Consider the following 22117-nt stretch of genomic DNA (forward strand, 5'->3'; position numbering starts at 1 on the left):
GGGCCCGGGGCGGGTAGAGAGGGCTCGCGTGGGGAGGCCAGGCGCGCGCCAGGAGGGCGCCAGGCGTTGGCTTTTCGCTCCTCCTTCCTGGCAGTTGGCTGAGCGCGGCCTTTAAGTAGGTCGGTGGGCATCTGGCTCGCGCAAAGGCCGAGCCTGGCCAGGGACGGCAAGAGAAATTGGGCAGGCCGTGAGAACCTGAGAACTTCACGGTCAGATGGCTGATAAAAAGGACAAACCCGGGGAACCGGCAGCAGCAGCCCCAGCAGCCCCAGCAGCACCTGGAGCGCAGGAGGCTGAGAGTAAACGGGAGTACAGGAAAAAGTCAGAGCAGCCCAAAGATGAAGTGGGAACGAGGAAGGGGTGTCGCCGTTACAGGTGGGAATTCAAGGACAGCAATAAAGAGTTCTGGAGTGTGGGGCACGCCGAGGTCAAGCTCATTAGCTTGGTAAGTTGGGCCTGTATCCCTGGGTGGGAGCGGGATGTCCAAAGATGGGAGGAGGGAGGAGGGAGAAGGAGTGGGCTCCCTGAGGCTCCTGTGGCCTGAGCCCTTTGCCATGGCTCAAAGGGCATGTCTCCTGGCAGGCCTGCCTAATAGGTTCGCTGGTAATGTTCACGGGGACCACTGTACACCCCATCCTGACACTCATCATCACCATGGAGATATCCATCTTCATCTTCTTCATCATTATCTACACCTTCGCCATCCAGAGATACGTGCCCTTCATCCTGTGGCCCATTTCTGTAAGTGAGGGGTGGTGGGGAGTGGCTGAGCCTGGTGTGACATCCGTGCATGTGTCTTGGCACTTGAAAAGTGACTGAACAAAGAGATACACCTCATCTCTCTTATTGTGTTCCAGGCATGGGCTTAGCACCTTCAGGTGGGGCCAGAGCAGGGGCAGCTGAAGTTAGGTAAAAAAGGCTTCCAAAAGGCTCAGCTTAAGGGTGGAGGGCCCCATCCCTACCTTGTGGTCAAAGGAAGAAGTCTGCTTTCCTGAAGCTTTGCTCTCCTTGGCAGCAAGGGGCGTGTAGCAACCAGTGGTTCCTGCCAACCCCTATGCCAGCACACTTGACTGAAAAGATCACTTCAAAGGTACCCTGTTGCCTGAAATCCAAGAAAGAAATCAGTCATATAAAATGAGAATTAAAAAGAAAAATCACTTGTAAAGTAGCACCAGATCTACGGTGACTGTCCTTGTAAAGGGATGCTAAGTCCAGAAAGATGTTCAGCCCAAAGCAATCATTCACTGGAATGGGACTGAGCTGGGCAAGTTACCACTCCCAGACTCTGTTTCTTCATCTGTAACATGAACACAGTAATAATCTTGTATTAGATTGTTCCTAGAGAGGAAAAATAAAGTGCCTGATGCGAAGACTCACGGAGCTGAACCCTTGCCCATTACCTAGGTAATCATAAAACTTACCTACCTAACTTCCAACTAACCCAAGGTCCCTCGTTCATTGCTTGATCACAGCATGTCTCTAGAGTCCTGTGCTCACCATTTTCACTCACTTTATACACAAAATAGGTTCAGAATGGCCAAGCAACTTGCCCCCAGGTAATTCAGGTAGTAAGTGGCAGAAAAAGGATTCAAACCCAGCTTTTTTAGTAGAGTCTGAGTCCCTAACTGCAATCTGTCCTGCCTACTTGTTAAAAGTTTTTAGAGTGACCCACAGGTCTGGAGAAAGGAAAAGAGGGCCATAAAGCTCTTGGGAAAGGGATAAGCAGAGGACACATTTCCAGCCAAAGTCCTTGAGAAGATACTGGTAGTTCCCACAAGATGAAAAATCACTGAACCCTGAAAATCCTCCTGCTGTACTTACATAAAACTATTAGTGGGGAAATGTAAACACTATTGATTTAACTGAATGGCTGAGTTGGCAAAAGAAAAAAAAAGGGGAAACGCACAGATGCCAGAAATGGGAAACAGGAGCAGTGATCTAATCAGCTGCTTCAGTGTGGGTGGAGATGGCCCATGAAGTGTTAGCCCAGGAACTCTGAACATGGATTCTCACATATTCTCAAGTTAAGAGATGCGGCCTTGGTCCTAGGCAAAGTGGAGATTTAGAACCAAAAATCCCATACAAGGCCAGCACCCTGCAAAGACTGTACCCTGAGGGAAAAGACAGAGGAGACACCTTTTCCTTACACAGAAGAACAAGAAAGCATACTCATCTCTACCTGAGTTTTCAGTGAGGAAAAACCACAAAAGATCTTGAGAACTATGAACCTTGAGCTTACACTTTGTACGTGTGTGTACCTGCTAAGGCACTTCAGTCATGTCTGATTCTGTGTGACTCTATGGACTGCAGCCTGCCAGGCTCCTTGGTTTATGCAATTCTCCAGGCAAGAATACTGGAGTGAGTTGCCATGTCCACCCCCCCCCCAGGGGATCTTCCTGATCCAGGGATTGAACCCTCATCTCTTATGTCTCCAGCATTGGCAGGTGAGTTCTTTACCACTAGCACCACCTGGGTAGCCCTTTGTATAGATTTGGTCTAAGTTTTCCTCCCTTCAGCCTGGAAACCTTCATGAAGTTTAGAAAACACACTGCCTGGAAACTGGCATAAAAATCAATCCCAATTTGATAGTATTCTGAAGAAATCCATAGGATTCTTGACAAACAAGTGCAAAATCATAATCAAAGCATAAACAAATCTCACAAGACAGGTTACAGGAGTATTCAGTTCAGTTGCCCAGTCATGTCCGACTCTTTGTAACTCCATGGACTGCAACACGCCAGGCCTCCCTGTCCATCACTGACTCCTGGAGCTTACCCAAACTCATGTCCATTGAGTCAGTGATGCCATCCAACCATCTCATCCTCTGTCATCCCCTTCTTCTCTCGCCTTCAATCTTTCCCAGCATCAGGGTCTTTTCCAATGAGTCAGCTCTTCACAGCAGGTGGCCAAAGTGTTGGAGTCTCAGATTCAGCAGCAGTCCTGCCAATGAACACACAGGACTGATCTCCTTTAGGATGGACTGGTTGGATCTCCTTGCAGTCTAAGGGACTCTCAAGAGTCTTCTCCAACACCACAGTTAAAAAGCATCAATTCTTCAGTGCTCAGCTTTCTTTATAGTCCAACTCTCACATCCATACATGACCATTGGAAAAACCATAGCCTTGACTAGACGGACCTTTGTTGGCAAAGTAATGTCTCTGCTTTTTAAAATGCTCTCTAGGTTGGTCATAACTTTCCTTCCAAGGTGTAAGCATCCTTTAATTTCATGGCTGCAATCACCATCTGCAGTGATTTTGGAGCCCAAGAAAATAAAGTCAGCCACTGTTTCCTTTGTTTCCACATCTAGTTGCCATGAAGTGATGGGACCGGATGCCATGATTAGTTTTCTGAATGTTGAACCTTAAGCCAACTTTTTCTCTGTCTTCTTTCACTCTCATCAAGAGGCTCTTTAGTTCTTCTTCACTTTCTGCCATAAGGGTGGTGTCATCTGCATATCTGAGCTTATTGATATTTCGCCTGGAAATCTTGAGTCCAGCTTGTGCTTCATCCAGCCCAGCATTTCTCATGATGTACTCTGCATAGAAGTTAAATAAGCAGGGTGACAATATACAGCCTTGACGTACTCATTTTCCTATTTGGAACCAGTCTGTTGTTCATGTCCAGTTCTAACTGTTGCTTCCTGACCTGCATACAGATTTCTCAGGAGGCAGGTCAGGTGGTCTTGTATTCCCAACTCTTTCAGAATTTTCCACAGTTTGCTGTGATCCACACAGTCAAAGGCTTTGGCATAGTCAATAAAACAGAAATAGATGTTGTTCTGGAACTCCCTTCCTTTTTCGATGATCCAGCAGATGTTGGCAGTTTCATCTCTGGTTCCTCTGCCTTTTCTTTTTTTTTTTTTCCTCTGCCTTTTCTAAATCCAGCTTGAACATCTGGAAGTTCACGGTTCATGTATTGGTGAAGCCTGGCTTGGAGAATTTTGAGCATTACTTTACTAGCATGTGAGATGAGTGCAATTGTATAGTAGTTTGAGCATTCTTTGGCATTGCCTTTCACTGGAATTGGAATGAAAACGGACCTTTTCCAGTCCTGTGGCCGCTGCTGAGTTTTCCAAATTTGCTGGCATATTGAGTGCACCACCTTCACAGCATCATCTGTTAGGGTTTGAAATAGCTCAACTGGAATTCCATCACCTCCACTAGCTTTGTTCGTAGTGATGCTTCCTAAGGCCCACTTGACTTCACATTCTCGGATGTCTGGCTCTAGTTGAGTGATCACACCATCGTGATTATCTGGGTCGTGAAGATCTTTTTTGTACAGTTCTTCCGTGTATTCTTGCCACCTTTTCTTAATATCTTCTGCTTCTGTTAGGTCCATACCATTTCTGTCCTTTATTGAGGCCATTTTGCATGAAATGTTCCCTTGGTATCTCTAATTTTCTTGAAGAGATCTCTAGTCTTTCCCATTCTATTGTTTTCCTCTATTTCTTTGCATTGATTGCTGAGGAAGGCTTTCTTATCTCTTCTTGCTATTCTTTGGAACTCTGCATTCAGATGGGTATATCTTTCCTTTTCTCCTTTGTTTTTCACTTCTCTTCTTTTCACAGCTATTTGTAAGGGCTCCTCAGACAGTCATGTTGCTTTTTTGCATTTCTTTTTCTTGGGGATGGTCTTGATCGCTGTCTCCTGTACAATGTCATGAACCTCCATCCGTAGTTTATCAGGCACTCTATCTATCAGGTCTAGTCCCTTAAATCTATTTCTCACTTCTACTGTATAATCGTAAGGGATTTGAATAGGTCATACCTGAATGGTCTAGTGGTTTTCCCTACTTTTTTCAATGTAAGTCTGAATTTGGCAATAAGGAGTTCATGATCCGAGCCACAGTCAGCTCCCGGTCTTGTTTTTGCTGACTCTATAGAGCTTCTCCATCTTTGGCTGCAAAGAATATAATCAGTCTGATTTCAGTGTTGGCCATCTGGTGATGTCCATGTGTAGAGTCTTATCTTGTGTTGTTGGAAGACAGTGTTTGCTATGACCAGTGTGTTCTCTTGGCAAAACTCTATTACCTTTGCCCTGCTTCATTCTGTACTCCAAGGCCAAATTTGTGTATTATTCCAGGTGTTTCTTCATTTCCTACTTTTGCATTCCAGTCCCCTATAATGAAAAGGGTGTGTGTGTGGGGCAATCAAAAATGAATTCACACTTCCAAACTACAAAACTCATGACTAAGAATCAAGACCCAGCAAAAATAACAAATGGGAGGATTAGAACCCTTAGAATATGAGATAGTAAAAGAACTGTCTGAAAATAATTTATAATACATTTAAATTATAAAGACATAAATAAAAGCCTGAAGAAAAGAATAAGGCATTAAGAGGTCAGAATAGACAGATTTTTTAAAAGTTATAAGATATAATGTCTAGAGCCTGAACATATGGTTATGGAAATAAAAATGTCAATAAATTGGTTAAAAAATATATTAGACAAAAGCTGGGGAAGCAATGAGCCTAAGAATTTGGGAAAATTACCCAGAATATATTACTGATGGATAAAGAGAGAAAATATGAAGAGAGAAGTTGAAACCTAGAATATGGAATGAGAAAGTCCATCATAAACCTAATAGGAATTCCAGAAGAAGACACACAAGAGAATAGAGAATATTCAAAGTGATAGTAACTGAGACCCCTCCAGATTTAATGAGTGACAGCACTAAAAATGGCAGAGTAGGACTTTCCCCGGCAGTCCAGCGACTAAGACTTTGCACTTCCAATGCAGGGGGCGCAGGTTCAATCCCCTGAGATCCCACATGCTGTGCAGCCAAAAAAAAAAAAAGAAGGACAGAGTAGGGAATTCCAAATCTCTGTCCTTCTACTAGAGCAATGATTAGGCTCTCAAAAAGTGTCAGAGTCAACTTTTTCAGAACTCTGAAATCTAATTAAACAAAAACAAAATGCTTAAGGGAGAAAGAAGTTACTGAATTTGGGTAAGAGAATTTTGTAGCCTTATAACTTAACCTGCCTGCCATCCCTCAATCCCCAGCTTGTCAGTGGACATGAAGATAGCCCACATTCCTGACCATATTCCTTGCTGGTGGCAGAGGGAACAATGCAAATCTTGTTCCCAAAGAATTAAGTTGTGTGCTTGACCTATCTGGTGGCTCCCTGAAGGACTGGCCAGGGACTTGCCTTTGTGTCACCTGCTTCAGAGTTTTCTCAAGGCTGAAGAAGCCTCCTAGATAGCATTTGTTAAAAGCATTTAAAGGCATATGTACTAATCATAGAAACCTGGGGCAAGGTTTTCCAAGAAGTAGACAGATCAGAAGTTTGGGAAGGAGATGCATGGGAGAAATAAGAACTTTGAAAAGCCTCCACCTCTACCAGGTAATCTAGGACAGCACATGCCCAGAAAAAAAAAAAAAAAAGAAGAAGAACTAAGCTTTCGCCTTTGGCTGACCTTTAGGCTCTGCACAAGCAGCAAGTAAAAACTAAGAGATCTAAACAGCTTGGAGAGATATTGAAGGAGTGCCCTAATATAAAGCCAATTTGCAAAGACTTTTTGTTTCCAATATTTAAGGAAATATCCATCAAATAATCTCCTGATTATTAAGCTGATGAAAGACAAAGACATCAGTGGCCACACAAGAGAAAGAATACAATCTTTTAAAACATAGTTTAGGGAAAAACAATAAACATACAAATGACTTAACTCACAACAAACAGCAACAACAAACTCTAGAGAAGAGAGGCAATATGGTTTCCAGAGTAACTATATTATATTCAAAATGCATAGTTTTCAAAGAATTATAAGGCATGCAAAAAAAGTTTAGCCTATTCACAGAAAATATATATATATATTAGTAGAGGCTGCTGTTGAAGAAACCTAGATATTAGTCTTACTAGACAAAGACTTTAAATGAACTGTCTCTAAAACGCTCAAGGAACTAAAGGAAACCAAGAGAACAATCATGAACCAAATATATAATGTCAGTAAAGAGAAGTTTAAAAAGAAACCAGATAGAAACTCTGGAGCTGAAAACTAATATAACTGAAGTGAAAAATTCACTAGAGCTTTTTAAACAACAGATTTGAACAGGCAGAAGAATGAATCAGTGAACCTGAAGACAGGTCAATTGAGACCATTCAGTTTGAGAAACAGAAAAAAGAATGAAGAAAAAATGAACAGAGTCTAACAGACCCATGGGACACCATCAAGCATACTAACATAGGCAGAGTCCCCAAAGGGGAAAAATGAGAGAAAGGGACAGAAAGAATATTCAAAGAAATAACGCCAAAATCTTTCCAAATTTGGTAAAAGATAGGAATCTATGCATCCAAAAGGAACCAAGTAGGATAAACTCAAAGTGATCCACTCTGAGACACATTATAATCAAACTATCTAAAGATGAAGACAGGATAAAGTCTTGAAAGTTATAAGAGAGAAATAACTCATCTTGTACAAGGGACCCTTAATAAGATTAACAACTAATTTCTCATCAGACACCGTGGAGACCTGAGGGAGTGGAATGATGTACTTATAGTCCTTAAAGGGGGGAAGAAAAAAAAAACTATCCACCAAAAATTCCATCTTTTAAATGTGCTGTCTGTTAGGGGTTGAATTATGTACCCCCCAAGTATGGTGATGTCTTAACTCCCAGTTCCTGTGAACATGACCTTATTTGGAAATAAGGTCCTTGCCGATGATCAAATAAAGATGAGGTTATCAGAGTGGACCCTAATCCAATGTGACCAGTGTCTTTGTAAAAGGGAGGAACTTGAACACAGATACAGATATAAACAGAAAGAAGACAATGTGAAGCGACACAGGAAGAAGATAGGAAGACAAGACAAGAAAAGGAATGCCTCAAGCTACAAGAAGCTGGAAGAGAAGCCCAAAACAGATAGTTACTCTAGCATCTTCAGAGGAAGCAGGGCCCTGCATACATCTCTATTTCAGACTTCTGGCCTCCACAGCTGAAACATTAAATTTATGTTGTTCTAAGCCATGCAGGTAGTAGTACTCTCTTTTCGCAACTTCAAGAAATGAATACAATAACCTTCAAATTTGAAGTTGCCCTTCAAAAATTACCATTCAGAAATGAAGGCAAACCTTTAAAAATAAATAAATAAAAATGAAGGAGAAATGATGATATTCCCATGTAAACAAAAATTGATGGAATTTGTTGCTGATATACCTGCTCTACAAGAAACGCTTCAGGCTAAAATGAAAGGACACTAGACAATAATTTGAAGCCATAAAATAACACCAGTAAAGGTAACTACATAGGTAAATATAAAAGCCAGTATTCTTGTATTTGGGGTTTGTAACTCTTCTTTCTTTTCTGATATGATTTGAAAGACAAATGCATAAAACCATTTAAATCTATGTTAATAGACCACAATGTATAAAGATACAATTTATGACAATAATGAGTTTCTGTGTACTACTGAAGCTCAGCTGGTATCAATGCAAATGAGATTGTTATAAATTTAAGATACCAATAATAATTCCAAAGTGACCACTAAGGAATTAACTAAAATATATAGACAGAAAGGAAATAAGAGAATAAAATTGGCACATTTCAAAAAATTAAATACAAAAGAAAGCGATAATGGAGACATTGAGGAACAAAGAAAAATGAAATATGAATATAGAAAATAAATAGCAAAATTACAGAAATAAGTCATCAGTAATTCTTAAGAGTCCCTTGGACTGCAAGGAGATCCAACCAATCCATCCTAAAGGAGACCAGTCCTGGGTGTTCATTGGAAGGACTGATGCTGAGGCTGAAACTCCAATACTTTGGCCACCTTATGCGAAGAGTTGACTCATTGGAAAAGACCCTGATGCTGGGAAGGACTCGGGGCAGGAGGAGAAGGGGATGACGACAGAGGATGAGATGGCTGGATGGCATCACTGACTTGACGCACATGAGTTTGGGTGAACTCCAGGAGTTGGTGACGGACAGGGAGGCCTGGCGTGCTGCAATTCATGGGGTCACAAAGAGTCAGACACAACTGAGCAACTGAATTGAACTGAATTGAATTACTTTAAGTGTTCATAGATTAAACTCTTCAATTAAAAAGTAAAGATTATCAGAATATATTAAAAAAAAAACAAAACATAATTCTCCTATATGAGGATCACAAGAGAATTCCTTTAAATCCAAAGATACAAATAGGTTGAAAGTGAAAATGGAAAAAGATACTCTATGAAAAGAGTAACCAAAAAAAAACTGAGTGGCATATTAATATTAGATTTAATGAGAGACATGAATTCTCGAAGAGGGACCAAGAAGAATAAATAAAAATAAAGCCATACCTAGACATGTCATAGAGGTACAGCTGGTCATCAGAGGCAAATGAAAACAAAAATCAAACCAACAGAAAAGACACTTTACCTTAAAACAGAAAGCTCAAACTATTAGACTAACTTCGTATTTTTCAACAGCAACAAAAGTGGCCAAAAAACAATGGAATAATTTCTTTAAGAGACTGAGGTGGAAAGAGTAAAAGACACAATTAGAATGAGGAAAAAATGTTTCCCTTTCATTGACCCTCACTGAAGGCACTAGTGAAAGACCTCAGGAAGAATGAAATTACACCCCAAAGAAATGTTTGCAGTGTAAAACAGGAACAGTAAACAAAGAACCTAGTAAGCTTGTGGACTGACTTTAAGCATTTTGACCAAGGTTGCTTGGTTTTTAAAAACTTATTAATAGCTTTATCGGCGAGAACACTAAACCAAGGTGGAACCAGAGTAGCAGCAACGCAATAGCATGTAAGTCTACAGAGGTGGCATATGATAGATGAAAGGCCTTTATTGGGAGGAGCGGTAGATTTGGTAATAGTATTAACATTAATATATTAAGACATAATATTGTTTTGCTGAAGAATAGAATTCCAGGATATGTGTGTACGTGTGTGTTAAGTTGCTTCAGTAGTGTCCGACTCTTTGCAACCCCATGGACGGTAGCCTTCCAGGTTCCTCTGTCCATGGGATCTCCCAGGCAAGATTACTGGAGTGGATAGCCATTCCCTTCTCCAGGGGATTTTCCCTGACTCAGGGAGAGAACCTGGGTCTCCTACATTGCAGGTCAGATTCTTTACCATTTAAGCCACCAGGGAAGCTGCAGAATTCCAGGATATGTAACCTCCAACCTGTTGAAAAGAAAAGGTGAAAAGAGAATCGAGGGAAATGACTCAATAGAAGGTAAAAAGGGGAAAATAAAAAGGAATGTGTTCAGTTCAGTTCAGTCGCTCAGTCGTGTCCGACTCTTTGCGACCCCATGAACCGCAGCACGCCAGGCCTCCCTGTCCATCACCAACTCCTGGAGTTTACCCAAACTCATGTCCATCGAGTCAGTGATGCCATCCAGCCATCTTATCCTCTGTCATCCCCTTCTCCTGCCCCCAGTCCTTCCCAGCATCAGGGTCTTTTCCAATGAGTCAACTCTTTGCATCAGGTGGCCAAAGTATTGGAGTTTCAGCTTCAACATCAGTCCTTTCAATGAACACCCAGGACTGATCTCCTTTAGGATGGACTGGTTGGCTATCCTTGCAGTCCAACGGACTCTCAAGAGTCTTCTCCAACACCACAGTTCAAAAGCATCAATTCTTCGGCCCTCAGCCTTCTTCACAGTCCAGCTCTCACATCCATACATGACTACTGGAAAAACCATAGCCTTGACTAGATGGACCTTAGTCGGCAAAGTAATGTCTCTGCTTTTGAATATGCTATCTAGGTTGGTCATAACTTTCCTTCCAACGAGTAAGTGTCTTTTAATTTCATGGCTGCAAATATATCTTAAATGATGGCAAATATAAATGGACTATATCATTCATTTAAAAGAGAAAGGATTCTAAGAATAAATTTTTTAAATCCGACAATGTACAAGGCATGTGGAGAAAGGTTGTAAGAGATAGAAGAAAATTAGCGGAAAATACTAACTAAAAAAAAGCTAACGTAACTCTACAAATTTTATGAAACAAATTTTATGTTTTAAAAACTAAGTATGTAAAGAGGATTACTACATATAGCAATTCTGAATTTGTATGTACCTAACAATGCCTGTGTGCTCACTCAGTCATATCCGACTCTGCAACCCTATGGACTGTAAGCCCGCCAGACTCCTCTGTCCATGGGATTTTTCTGGCAAGAATACTGGAGGAGGTTGCCATTTCCTCCTGCAAGGGATCTTTCCAACCCAGGGATCAAACCCACACCGTCTTTTGCATTGTCTTCTGCATTGAGACATTGTCTTCTGTCTTTAGCACTGAGCCACTGGGAAAGCCCATATACCTAACAATATAGCTCCCTAAATATAAAAGACAAAAATGAACAATTATAACCGTAGTTGGAGATTTTAACGTGTCTCCTTCAGTAATTGATAGCTTGATCCACTGCCGTATATATGAATAGGACATATAGAACCCTACACCCCAGACTAACAGGCTACACATTCTTTTCAAGCGTACTTGGAACAATCACAAAAGTTATCCTCAATGACACCACAAGGCAAAAATAAACAAATAACAAGGAACTGATATGATATAGACCACAGTCTCTAACTTCAATGCAATATAATTAGAAATAAATCAGTAAAATTTAAATCTTTATGTATTTGAGGGAAATTTAATGGTTTTCCCCAAACATAGGGATTTAGTTACATGTAGTATTAGCAAATACTATCTGTAGAATGCAGTTAAGCAATCCAAATTCAAGTCTGTATACTGAGAAAAGAACAATGAAAATTAACAATTCGCATATCTATATCAAGAAGGAGACAAGATGAACCAAAAAAGAATTATGAAGGCAGTGTCAAAGAGCTAAAATTAATGAAATAAGAAACAAAGGTCCATGGTGAGGACTAATAAAATCTAATTCTTTGAAAAGACTAATAAAGGAGATAAACCATAAACCTCAAGAAAAAAAGAGGACAAAGAAAAATATTAGTATAAACAAGAGGTTTTAAAGATCATAGGGAAAATATGAACCTTTATGCCAGTAAATTGGAATATAGAGTTAATTTCTCAGAAAAATATATGATGTATGTCGTGGTTCAGGTGCGGGTTGGAAAAGAATTTCCAGAGATGAGACAGAATAAGAGGGAATGGGGAGGGAGGCGGGAGGGGGGTTCAGGATGGGGATCACGTGTATACCCATGGCGGATTCATGTTGATGTATGGCAAAACCAATACAATATTGTAAAGTAATTAGCCTCCAATTAAAATAAATAAATTTGTATATAAATCATATTTTTGATATGCTGCATGCCAAAAAATATCTACCTGTTCTGGGGTAGAGGGAAAGAAACTAATATTCTACCTTATTGTTAGAGTTTAGAGAAGGCTTTTTTGGTTTAGTTTTAAAGGTCAGCGAATTGCCTGTTTCTGAGCATTTGTCAGTTATTCTGTTTCAGAACAGTTCAGAACAATCCAAATGAAAGTGCAGTGCATTTTTACAAACTAAGCGACTCACTCCCAAACCCCTGGTAGTCATCCTCATTCTGGAAGGTCTCTGAGGTCTCTGAGCACAGACCGCTTTGTCCTGTAGCACCAGTAGGCGACAGGGAGGGGCCTGTCACAACTTCCTTTCCGTGTGGTGCTCTGAGCACAAGGCCTGTGTGTGTGTGTCGCTGGTGTGACAGGCACAGGTATGTGTGTGTGCGTGTTGCTGGTGTGGCAGATCCAGTAGTAGCAGAGACGGGAAACTTGGTCGCATATCAAATGGATCAATTGTTTGCTTTCTATTTTATATAGGAAACTGTTTTCTAAAGCTAAAATACTTGAATTGTCAGACAATGTAATCTCAGTGTGTATCCGTTTTTGAGTGATCCCGTTGAGCAAGTGTATCAATCCATGAAATGTGAATAAATGGAAAGTAAACAGAAAAATAAAAAATAAATAAAAGATTTTAAAAAATTTATTAGAGTGGGGGATGCTATTAGAACAGTGGACCAGCTCAAGGGAGAACCGGCATTGAACAGGAACCCTTAGTCCACTTTTATACCCAGGGTGCAAGGAGTGGGATAGGGGTCTTGCAGGTCATTTGCTGATTGGATGAGGCATGTATACTGGTGGAGTAAGAGTAAGGCAAATACCTTCTCCATGTGTGGGGTAGGAGGGGAGACAGGTTATACTGCTCAGGAGGACCTGAAATCCATTAATAGTTACAACATGCGGGGGGGAAGGACGATAAGGGTCTGGTTTTTCTGTTCCTGCATTCCAAGACCCTCCTTGGTTTTAGATAAAACCAAGCAGATGCTCTTTAGTCCTTGGGTCACCACAGTGTACAAAAATTGACTCAAAAAGAAATAGAAAAATAGGTTATAAAGCAATTCACCCATGTTTTCCCCTGGGACTTATTTCATTTCTTACATTTAAATCTTTTGATTTATGTGGAATCGTTTGGTAGATGGTGTGAACCATGGCTCCAGCTTGGTATCCTGATGGCTCTCCAACTATTTCCCCCTGTCACTCAGTTTATTCATTTACTGAACGGTACACCCTTCCCCTCTGCTGATTTGAAATGGCATTTTTGTTAAATGCTAAAATCCCATATGAGAGACTTCTTTGGTGGTCCAGTGGTTAGGAATCCATGCTTCCACTGCAGGGGGCATGGTTTTGATCTTGTCAGAGAACTAAGATCCTGTATGCCACATGCAGCCAAAAATAAATTTTTTTAATCCCATATGTAGTTAATTTCTAGACTTCATATTCAGTTCCACTGGTCTATCCCTTTTTTCTCTTTAAAAAATGGGGAGGGGGAGGTTTATAATATATCGTACCATCTGGTAAGGCTTTGATCTTAAAACCAGACCTGATAAAGAAAGTAAACTATAGGCATATATTATTTGAGTATAGCAATAAAAATTCTCAAAAAAACACTAGCAAACTAAATCAAGCAATGCATAAGCAAGGAGTGCACCATGACATCATGGCCAAGCAGGGCATCTGCCAGGAATATAAAGGTGGTTTCATCTCAAAGTTCTGTTAACATAATTCACCGTCTTTTATTTAAAGGAGAAAACCATTTAATCATCTCATAAGCTGCACAAAAATTATTTAGTAATATTCAACACTACTTTTTGAAAGCCTCTTAGCAAACCAGGAAAAAGGGGAACTTCCTTAACTTAATAATAAATACCTACCCAAGCCTAACATGAACATTGTATTTCATGGTAAAACATTAGAAGCATTTCCTTAGAGATGCCTACTATCCCCACTTCCATTCAACATTGTGCTGAAGAGCTTAGTACAATATGACAAGAACAAATGGTATATGGATTGGGAAGGAGAAAAAAACTAGCATTACTCACTGATAATGTGATTCTCTACACTGAAAATCCAGGAGACTCAAATTACTAGAACTGATTGAGTTCCACAAGGTAATCAGAAACAAAGTGTTCCCCGCAGCAAATAATGAGAAAATGTGACTTTTCAAAGAAACCATTTAGAGCAGTAACAGAAACTATGGGTGTCTGAGAATAAACCCATTCAAAGACTGTAAAACTTCATGTGGAGATAACAACATTTTGTTACTGGACATAACAACAACAACAACAATCTAAGAGAAGAAATACACCATAGTCACAGATGTGAAGAGTTACTATCATAAAGATGTCAATTTCATTCCAAAGCAGTGTCCACATTAAGTGAAATTTCAACCTAACAGAGGTTGTTTATGGAACTTTACAAGATGATTCTAAAATTCTCATGGAAGAATAAAGAGAATTACAAGGATGGACCCACCCAAGGAGATATTAGAGTAAAGCTTTGGTACTAGCTCAGGGGTTGACAAAAAGACAATCAAATTGTAATGGACTGAATGTATACGTACCCCCAAAATTCTAATGCTGAAATCCTAGTCCCCAGTGTGCCTATACCTGCAGATGGGGCCTTCAGAGTGGTAATTAAGATTAAATGAGGGGCTTCCCTGGTGGCTCAGTGGTAAAGAATCTGCCTGCCAATACAGGAGACCCAGGTTTGATCCCTGGTCTGGGAAGATCCCATATGCTGCAGAGCAAATAAGCCTGTGCACAACAGCTATTGATCCTGTGCTCTAAAGCCCATGAGCCACAACTGCTGAGTCCATGTGCTGCAACCGCTAAAGCCCACGTGACCTAGAGCTCCACAACAGGAGGAGCCATCGCGGTGACAGCCGCGCGCCACTAGGGAGAGGAGCCCCCACTCCCTGCAGCTAGAGAATGCAGCAGTGAAGGCTCAGCAGAGCCAAAAATGAATGGCAGTCAGTTCAGTCGCTCAGTCGTGTCCCGCTCTTTGCGGCCCCATGAATCGCAGCACGCCAGCCTCCCTGTCCATCACCAACACCCGGAGTTCACTCAGACTCACGTCCATCGAGTCAGTGATGCCATCCAGCCATCTCATCCTCTGTCGTCCCCTTCTCCTCCTGCCCCCAATCCCTCCCAGCATCAGGGTCTTTTCCAATGAGTCAACTCTTTGCATGAGGTAGCCAAAGTACTGGAGTCTCCGCTTCAGCATCAGTCCTTTCAATAAACACCCAGGGCTGATCTCCTTCAGAATGCACTGGTTGGATCTCCTTGCAGTCCAGGGGACTCTCAAGAGTCTTCTCCAACACCACAGTTCAAAAGCATCAATTCTTCGGCTCTCAGCTTTCTTCACAGTCCAACTCTCACATCCATACATGACTACTGAAAAAACCATAGCCTTGACTAGACGGACCTTTGTTGGCAAAGTATAAAACTATTTTTAAAAAATAGGTTAAATGAGATCCTAAACAGGGAGTCCTGATCTGATAGGATTAGTGTTCCTATAAGAAAAGATACAAGACCTGTTCTCTTTCCCTTCCTCTCCCGTGTCCTCTCCCCACTTCCTCTCCACCCCTACCTTGCCCACCACAGAAAGGCCATCTAAGAAAATGGTGAAAAGGCAGCCATCTGCAAACCAGGAAGAGTCCTCACCAGAAACTGACTTTGCTAGCACTTTGATCATAGACTTCTAGCCTCTGGAACTGTAGGAAAATAAATGTCTGATGCTTAAGCCACCCAGTCTGTGGCATTTTGTATATGGCAACATGAGCAGACTAATACAGGTATTTGAAAAAAGAGAGAGAACCCAGAAATAGACCTATATACATATGGCAACTTGGCATATGACACAGGTGGCATAACACAGCTGAATGGAGTATTTAATAAATGTTCATTCTTGCCTGGGAAATCCCATGGACAGAGGAGCCTGGCAGGCTACAGTCCACGGGATCTCAAAGAGTTGGACACAATACGACTGAACACTCACGCACTTGGGACCATGAGAAAAAGAGAAAAACCATGTATATCATTAAAATTAAAACTTTCACAAAAGAAGACATCATAAAAATTTAAAAATAAGCCCATAGAAAAATGGGGCAAGGGATCTGAATAGACAGGAAACCCCAATGTCTAAAACAAGTTTTTAAAAATGCTTCATTAGTAACCAGCGATCTGAAAGGTAAAACAACAAGGTACTGTTTCAATTCATCAGATGGGCAAAGAAAAATAAGACTGGTAATCCTAGGCCTTGGCAAGGACATGGGAAACAGGAACCCCTATACATTTGTAGGCGTAAGTGAACACTGACACAGGTCCTTTAGAGAAAAGCTTGACAGCACCTCAACAAGGAAAAATGTTCATCAGAGGCACAGACAAAAGTGTTCACTGCAGGCACATTTGGCAATAATAATTTCCTAGAAGGCAGAAGTACCCTAGTGTCTCTAATTTGGTTTATTCCTACATCAGCTAAAATTAATGACTTCAGTCTCATTCATCTCAATCTCATCTATTTCTCAAGATGGGTAAATCTCAAAAATTGTTAAGTTTAAAAAGCACATGCTATAAGATACATCTTTTATTGAAATTTAAAACACAAAATACTATATATTTTTTATGAATATATAATATCATGGTAATCCAAGTCTATGCCTGACCAGTAATGCTGAAGAAGCTGAAGTTGAATGGTTATATGAAGACCTACAAGACCGTTCATAACTAACACCCAAAAAAGATATCCTTTTCATTACAGGGAACTGGAATACAAAAGTAGGAAGTCAAGAAACACCTGGAGTAACAGGCAAATTTAGCCTTGGAGTACAGAATGAGCAGGGCAAAAGTAATAGAGTTTTGCCAAGAGAACACACTGGTCATAGCAAACACCCTCTTCCAACAACACGAGAGAAGACTCTACACGTGGACTGTGCCAGATGGTCAACACCAAAATCAGATTGATTATATTTTTTGCAGCCAAAGATGGAGAAGCTCTATGTAATCAGCAAAAACAAGACTGAGAGCTGACTGTGGCTCAGATCATGAACTCTTATTGCCAAATTCAGACTTAAATTGAAAAAAGTAGGGAAAACCACTAGACCATTCAGGTATGACCTAAATCAAATCCCTTACGATTATACAGTAGAAGTGAGAAATAGATTTAAGGGACTAGACCTGATAGAGTGATGAACTCTGGACAGAGGTTGGTGACACTGTACAGGAGACAGCAATCAAGACCATCCCCAAGAAAAAGAAATGCAAAAAAGTAACATGGCTGTCTGAGGAGGCCTTACAAATAGCTATGAAAAGAAGTGAAAAACAAAGGAGAAAAGGAAAGATATACCCATCTGAATGCAGAGTTCCAAAGAATAGCAAGAAGAGATAAGAAAGCCTTCCTCAGTGATCAGTGCAAAGAAATAGAGGAAAACAATAGAATGGGAAAGACTAGAGATCTCTTCAAGAAAATTAGAGATACCAAGGGAACATTTCATGCGAAATGGGCTCAATAAAGGACAGAAATGGTATGGACCTAACAGAAGCAGAAGATATAAAGAAGAGGTTGCAAGAATACACAGAAGAACTGTACAAAAAAGATCTTCATGACCCAGATAATCACGATGGTGTGATCACTCAACTAGAGCCAGACATCCGGGAATGTGAAGTCAAGTGGGCCTTAGGAAGCATCACTACGAACAAAGCTAGTGGAGGTGATGGAATTCCAGTTGAGCTATTTCAAACCCTAACAGATGATGCTGTGAAGGTGGTGCACTCAATATGCCAGCAAATTTAGAAAACTCAGCAGCGGCCACAGGACTGGAAAAGGTCCGTTTTCATTCCAATTCCAGTGAAAGGCAATGCCAAAGAATGCTCAAACTACCACACAACTGCACTCATCTCACACACTAGTAAAGTAATGCTCAAAATTCTCCAAGCCAGGCTTCAGCAATACGTGAACCGTGAAATTCCAGATGTTCAAGCTGGATTTAGAAAAGGCAGAGGAACCAGAGATGAAACTGCCAACATCTGCTGGATGATCGAAAAAGCAAGAGAGTTCCAGAACAACATCTATTTCTGCTTTATTGATTATGCTAAAGCCTTTGACTGTGTGGATCACAATAAACTGTGGAAAATTCTGAAAGAGTTGGGAATACAAGACCACCTGACCTGCCTCCTGAGAAATCTGTATGCAGGTCAGGAAGCAACAGTTAGAACTGGACATGGAACAACAGACTGGTTCCAAATAGGAAAAGGAGTACATCAAGGCTGTATATTGTCACCCTGCTTATTTAACTTCTATGCAGAGTACATCATGAGAAATGCTGGGCTGGATGAAGCACAAGCTGGAATCAAGATTGCTGGGAGAAATATCAATAAGCTCAGATATGCAGATGACACCACCCTTATGGCAGAAAGTGAAGAACTAAAGAGCCTCTTGATGAAAGTGAAAGAGAAGAGTGAAAAAGTTGGCTTAAAGCTCAACATTCAGAAAACTAATATTAAAGCATCAGTCCATCACTTCATGGCAACTAGATAGGGAAACAGAGGAAACAGTGGCTGACTTTATTTTTTTGAGCTCCAAAATCACTGCAGATGGTGATTGCAGCCAAGAAATTAAAAAATGCTTACTCCTTGGAAGGAAAGTTATGACCAACCTAGAGAGCATTTTAAAAAGCAGAGACATTACTTTGTCAACAAAGGTCTGTCTAGTCAAAGCTATGGTTTTTCCAGTAGTCATGTATGGATGTGAGAGTTGGACTATAAAGAAAACTGAGCACTGAAGAATTGATGCTTTTGAACTGTGGTGTTGGAGAAGACTCTTGAGAGTCCCTTGGACTGCAAGGAGATCCAACTAGTCCATCCTAAAGGAGATCAGTCCTGGGTGTTCATTGGAAGGACTGATGCTGAAGCTGAAACTCCAACACTTTGGCCACCTGCTGTGAAGAGCTGACTCATTTGAAAAGACCCTGATGCTGGGAGGGACTGGGGGCAGGAGAAGGGGGCAACAGAGGATGAGATGGCTGGATGGCATCACCGACTCAATGGACATGAGTTTGGGTAAGCTCCATGAGTTGGTGATGGACAGGGAGGCCTGGCGTGCTGCAGTCCATGGGGCCACAAAGAGTCGGACACAACTGAGCCACTGAACTGAACTGAACTGAATAGAGAAGAAAATACTGCTATACATCTGGGAAGACTACCCGTAGACTTGGAAGTCATGCAAAAGGCAGGGAGAGGTATGGAATGGTAAGACTGGCTCATCCCATGAAGCTTTTTTGTTTAGGGTTTGTTTTTTTTCTTTTTGTTTTGAGGGCCATGAGGCAAATACTGCAAGACATTAATATCTGTTTAATCTCAGTGGTTCATGGCCGGTGGAGGTGGGAGCAGGGTTGGGCTGTTCTATAATTTTCTGTATGTTTGAAATGTATTAAAATCCAGAACACTGAAGAGGAAAAGAAAAGGCCTGAGACAAGGTGGCCAGGGAAGGGCAACCCACAGAAAATGGCATCAGAGAAATCAAGGGGAAAGATGGCACTGCCCAACTCTGCAGGGTCAGCCACTGCCCACAGGGTTAAAAGGACGCACAAGCTCTGGGCCTCAGGAGTGATGGGGGAGAAAGCCAACTTGTTGTGGCCCAGGTTCGGCCAACTCTGAGTCCAGTCTGGCTGTGCCAGGGAGCCACAGTGGGTGGTAATTGAGGGGAAGACAGTATAGGAGGTAGCCCTTTTGCTCAATCTGGGAACATCTGGACCTTGTCAGTATAGGGTCACGGAAGCAGATATGGAGCAAGGGCAGGACTGCAGCCACGAGGGATAGGAAAGAGGGTGGATGATGAGGAAGTGATCTGGCCTTGCAAAGGCTCAGGGGAGGAGTGGGCTGAGGGTGAAGACATCGTTGCCAGGCTTCCAGCTGAAGGACCAGAGTCCAACAGAACCTCCTGTGAGCAACGCAGCCCACCCTGGATTCAGAAAGAGGCACTGGCCCCGAGGGTAGAAAGACGTTGTGTATTGCAAATTTATTTAAGTGAGCGTTGGAAGTGGGGAAAAGCATAGCTAAAAACATAGCCACCAAATGTGTGACTTCACAGGATAGTAGCCAAGGCAGCCCATAATGGCAGTTAAGCATCCTGGACTTTGTGTGTCAACTCAGAGTTCAGCAACTCAGAGTCCAGCTGTTTAACTACAGATATGTCCCCCTAACCCGCTATACATTCATCATCTTATATACCTTCCTATATCATCTGACCCTGGTGGCTCAGGTGGTAAAGACTCTGCCTGCAATGCAAGAGACCATCTACAATGCAGGGGATGGGGTTCAATCCCTGGTTCAATCCCTCATCTCCAGGGAAGATCCCCTGGAGAAGGGCATGGCAATCCACTGTAGTACTCTTGCCTGGGAAATCCCATGGACAGAGGAGCCTGGTGGCCTACAGTCCATGGGGTCTCAGAGTCGGATACCACTGGGCAACTAACACACACACTTTAGATGGGGCAGAAGTTTGGAAACCATTCCCTTTGGCAGAAGCTTGGTCACTTTTAAAACTATTCCCCTTGGCGGAAGCTAGATCAGCGGGTGTTGAAGGGGCCTCAGCCCTGTTGAGAGCTGACTTCTCTCTCCCATGCTTTCAGGATCTTCTCAACGACCTGTTTTGCTGTGGTTTCCTCGTGGGGGGCGCGGTCTTCGCTATCAGAAGTCGGCAAACAGTGCCACCGAACTACGTTACCGCTGTGGTGAGTCTTGCCCATTGGGCTGTTTATTTGCTCAGGAATCAGCACTTCAGGAGAACAGTTATTTTCCCAGAAGGAAAAGATGCTGTTTTCACAAAATTTTGCCATCCAAGCAAAGTTTGAAAGTAAAGTTGGTGTTTCTCGTGGAAAAGCCATTTAAATAAAGATGGTGTACAGGGAGCCCACCTAGCTAATGGTTTCCTCTTCAAAGCAGCCTGCGGACCCCAGAGCAAAGGGCCCCACCCAGGCCGGGCCTGCAGAGAAAAAGAAAAGGCGCTGCGGCAAGGGACAGAAGGGATGGGGCTCAGCTGAGGAAGCTGAGGCCAGCGGGTGGCGGGGCGAACTGGAAGTTTCTCTGGGACCTGGCAGCTTGAGGGGTCGAGGGACGGGGTTAAGCAGCAGCGACTGGTCTGCAAGTCAGGAAGGAACTCTGACATTTTGAAGGAAAAGCCCCCAAGTAACGAGGATGCTTTTGTTTCCCAGGTCCTTATAGGTGTGGCCGCCCTTTTTGCTTTAGTGGACGTTTGTCTTCAAAAGAAACACTTCAAAGGCAAGAAGGTCAAAAGGAACGTGCTGGTTCCTCCACCACCAAAGGAGCCTGAAAAGCCAAAGCCCGCAGAAAAAACAGAGGAGGCAGGGAAAAAAAAGGAGGCAGCAAAACCAAAGGACCCCAAGGCAAAGCCAGACGCCAAGAAGGGGGAAGCAGACAAGGGCAAGGCAAAGGGAGGCAAGAAGTGAGGCGGAGGCACACGTCACAGGTGGCCGGGCGTCTCACCGCAGAACACGTTCCCACTGTCTGGCCTGTCTTCTCTCTAGAATGGTCTTCTTATCCATTTCAACCACCATCTCTGATTGGAAAAGAAATTTCTTCTTAAATGGATTTTGAAAACCTTAAAGTTGACGTAATGGTTATTTTGTTCATTCAGCAGGAGTAGCCAAAAGTTTTGGTATGGAGGGCAAGGCTGGAGGGGGGCCCGGGGATTTGAGGGGACCAGAAGTGTGGGTGGCACCCACTGTCCACACAGCCAGCCAGAGTGGCCAACGGAAAAGCAGAGACTGGAAAACGAAAGGCTGCCTTTTGTTCACAGTGACCTTTTCATGTCACATTTCCGTGCATTTCAGGAACAGGGAAAAACAGAATCAACTCAGCA

General features: G+C 42.2%; 1 protein-coding gene across 1 annotated transcript; it reads left to right on the plus strand.

The window, feature by feature from the left end:
* CMTM2 (CKLF like MARVEL transmembrane domain containing 2) lies at nucleotides 51–21862 on the plus strand. The gene is made up of 4 exons (XM_005692106.3): nucleotides 51–445; nucleotides 583–741; nucleotides 20868–20969; nucleotides 21450–21862. Exons 1-4 carry the CDS (start codon nucleotides 215–217, stop codon nucleotides 21702–21704), a joined length of 747 nt encoding a protein of 248 aa, XP_005692163.1. The 5' UTR covers nucleotides 51–214; the 3' UTR covers nucleotides 21705–21862.

The sequence above is a fragment of the Capra hircus genome, chromosome 18 (assembly GCF_001704415.2).
Source record: "Capra hircus breed San Clemente chromosome 18, ASM170441v1, whole genome shotgun sequence".
Taxonomy (NCBI): Eukaryota; Metazoa; Chordata; class Mammalia; order Artiodactyla; family Bovidae; genus Capra; species Capra hircus.

Bases quoted from the DNA above. Each gene is read 5' to 3' on its own strand.
- CMTM2 (XM_005692106.3), top strand. From the start codon at position 215: ATGGCTGATAAAAAGGACAAACCCGGGGAACCGGCAGCAGCAGCCCCA. The intron at 742-20,867 runs GTAAGTGAGGGG...CCATGCTTTCAG, and splicing joins TCATCCTGTGGCCCATTTCT to GATCTTCTCAACGACCTGTT. The intron at 20,970-21,449 runs GTGAGTCTTGCC...TTTGTTTCCCAG, and splicing joins CGAACTACGTTACCGCTGTG to GTCCTTATAGGTGTGGCCGC.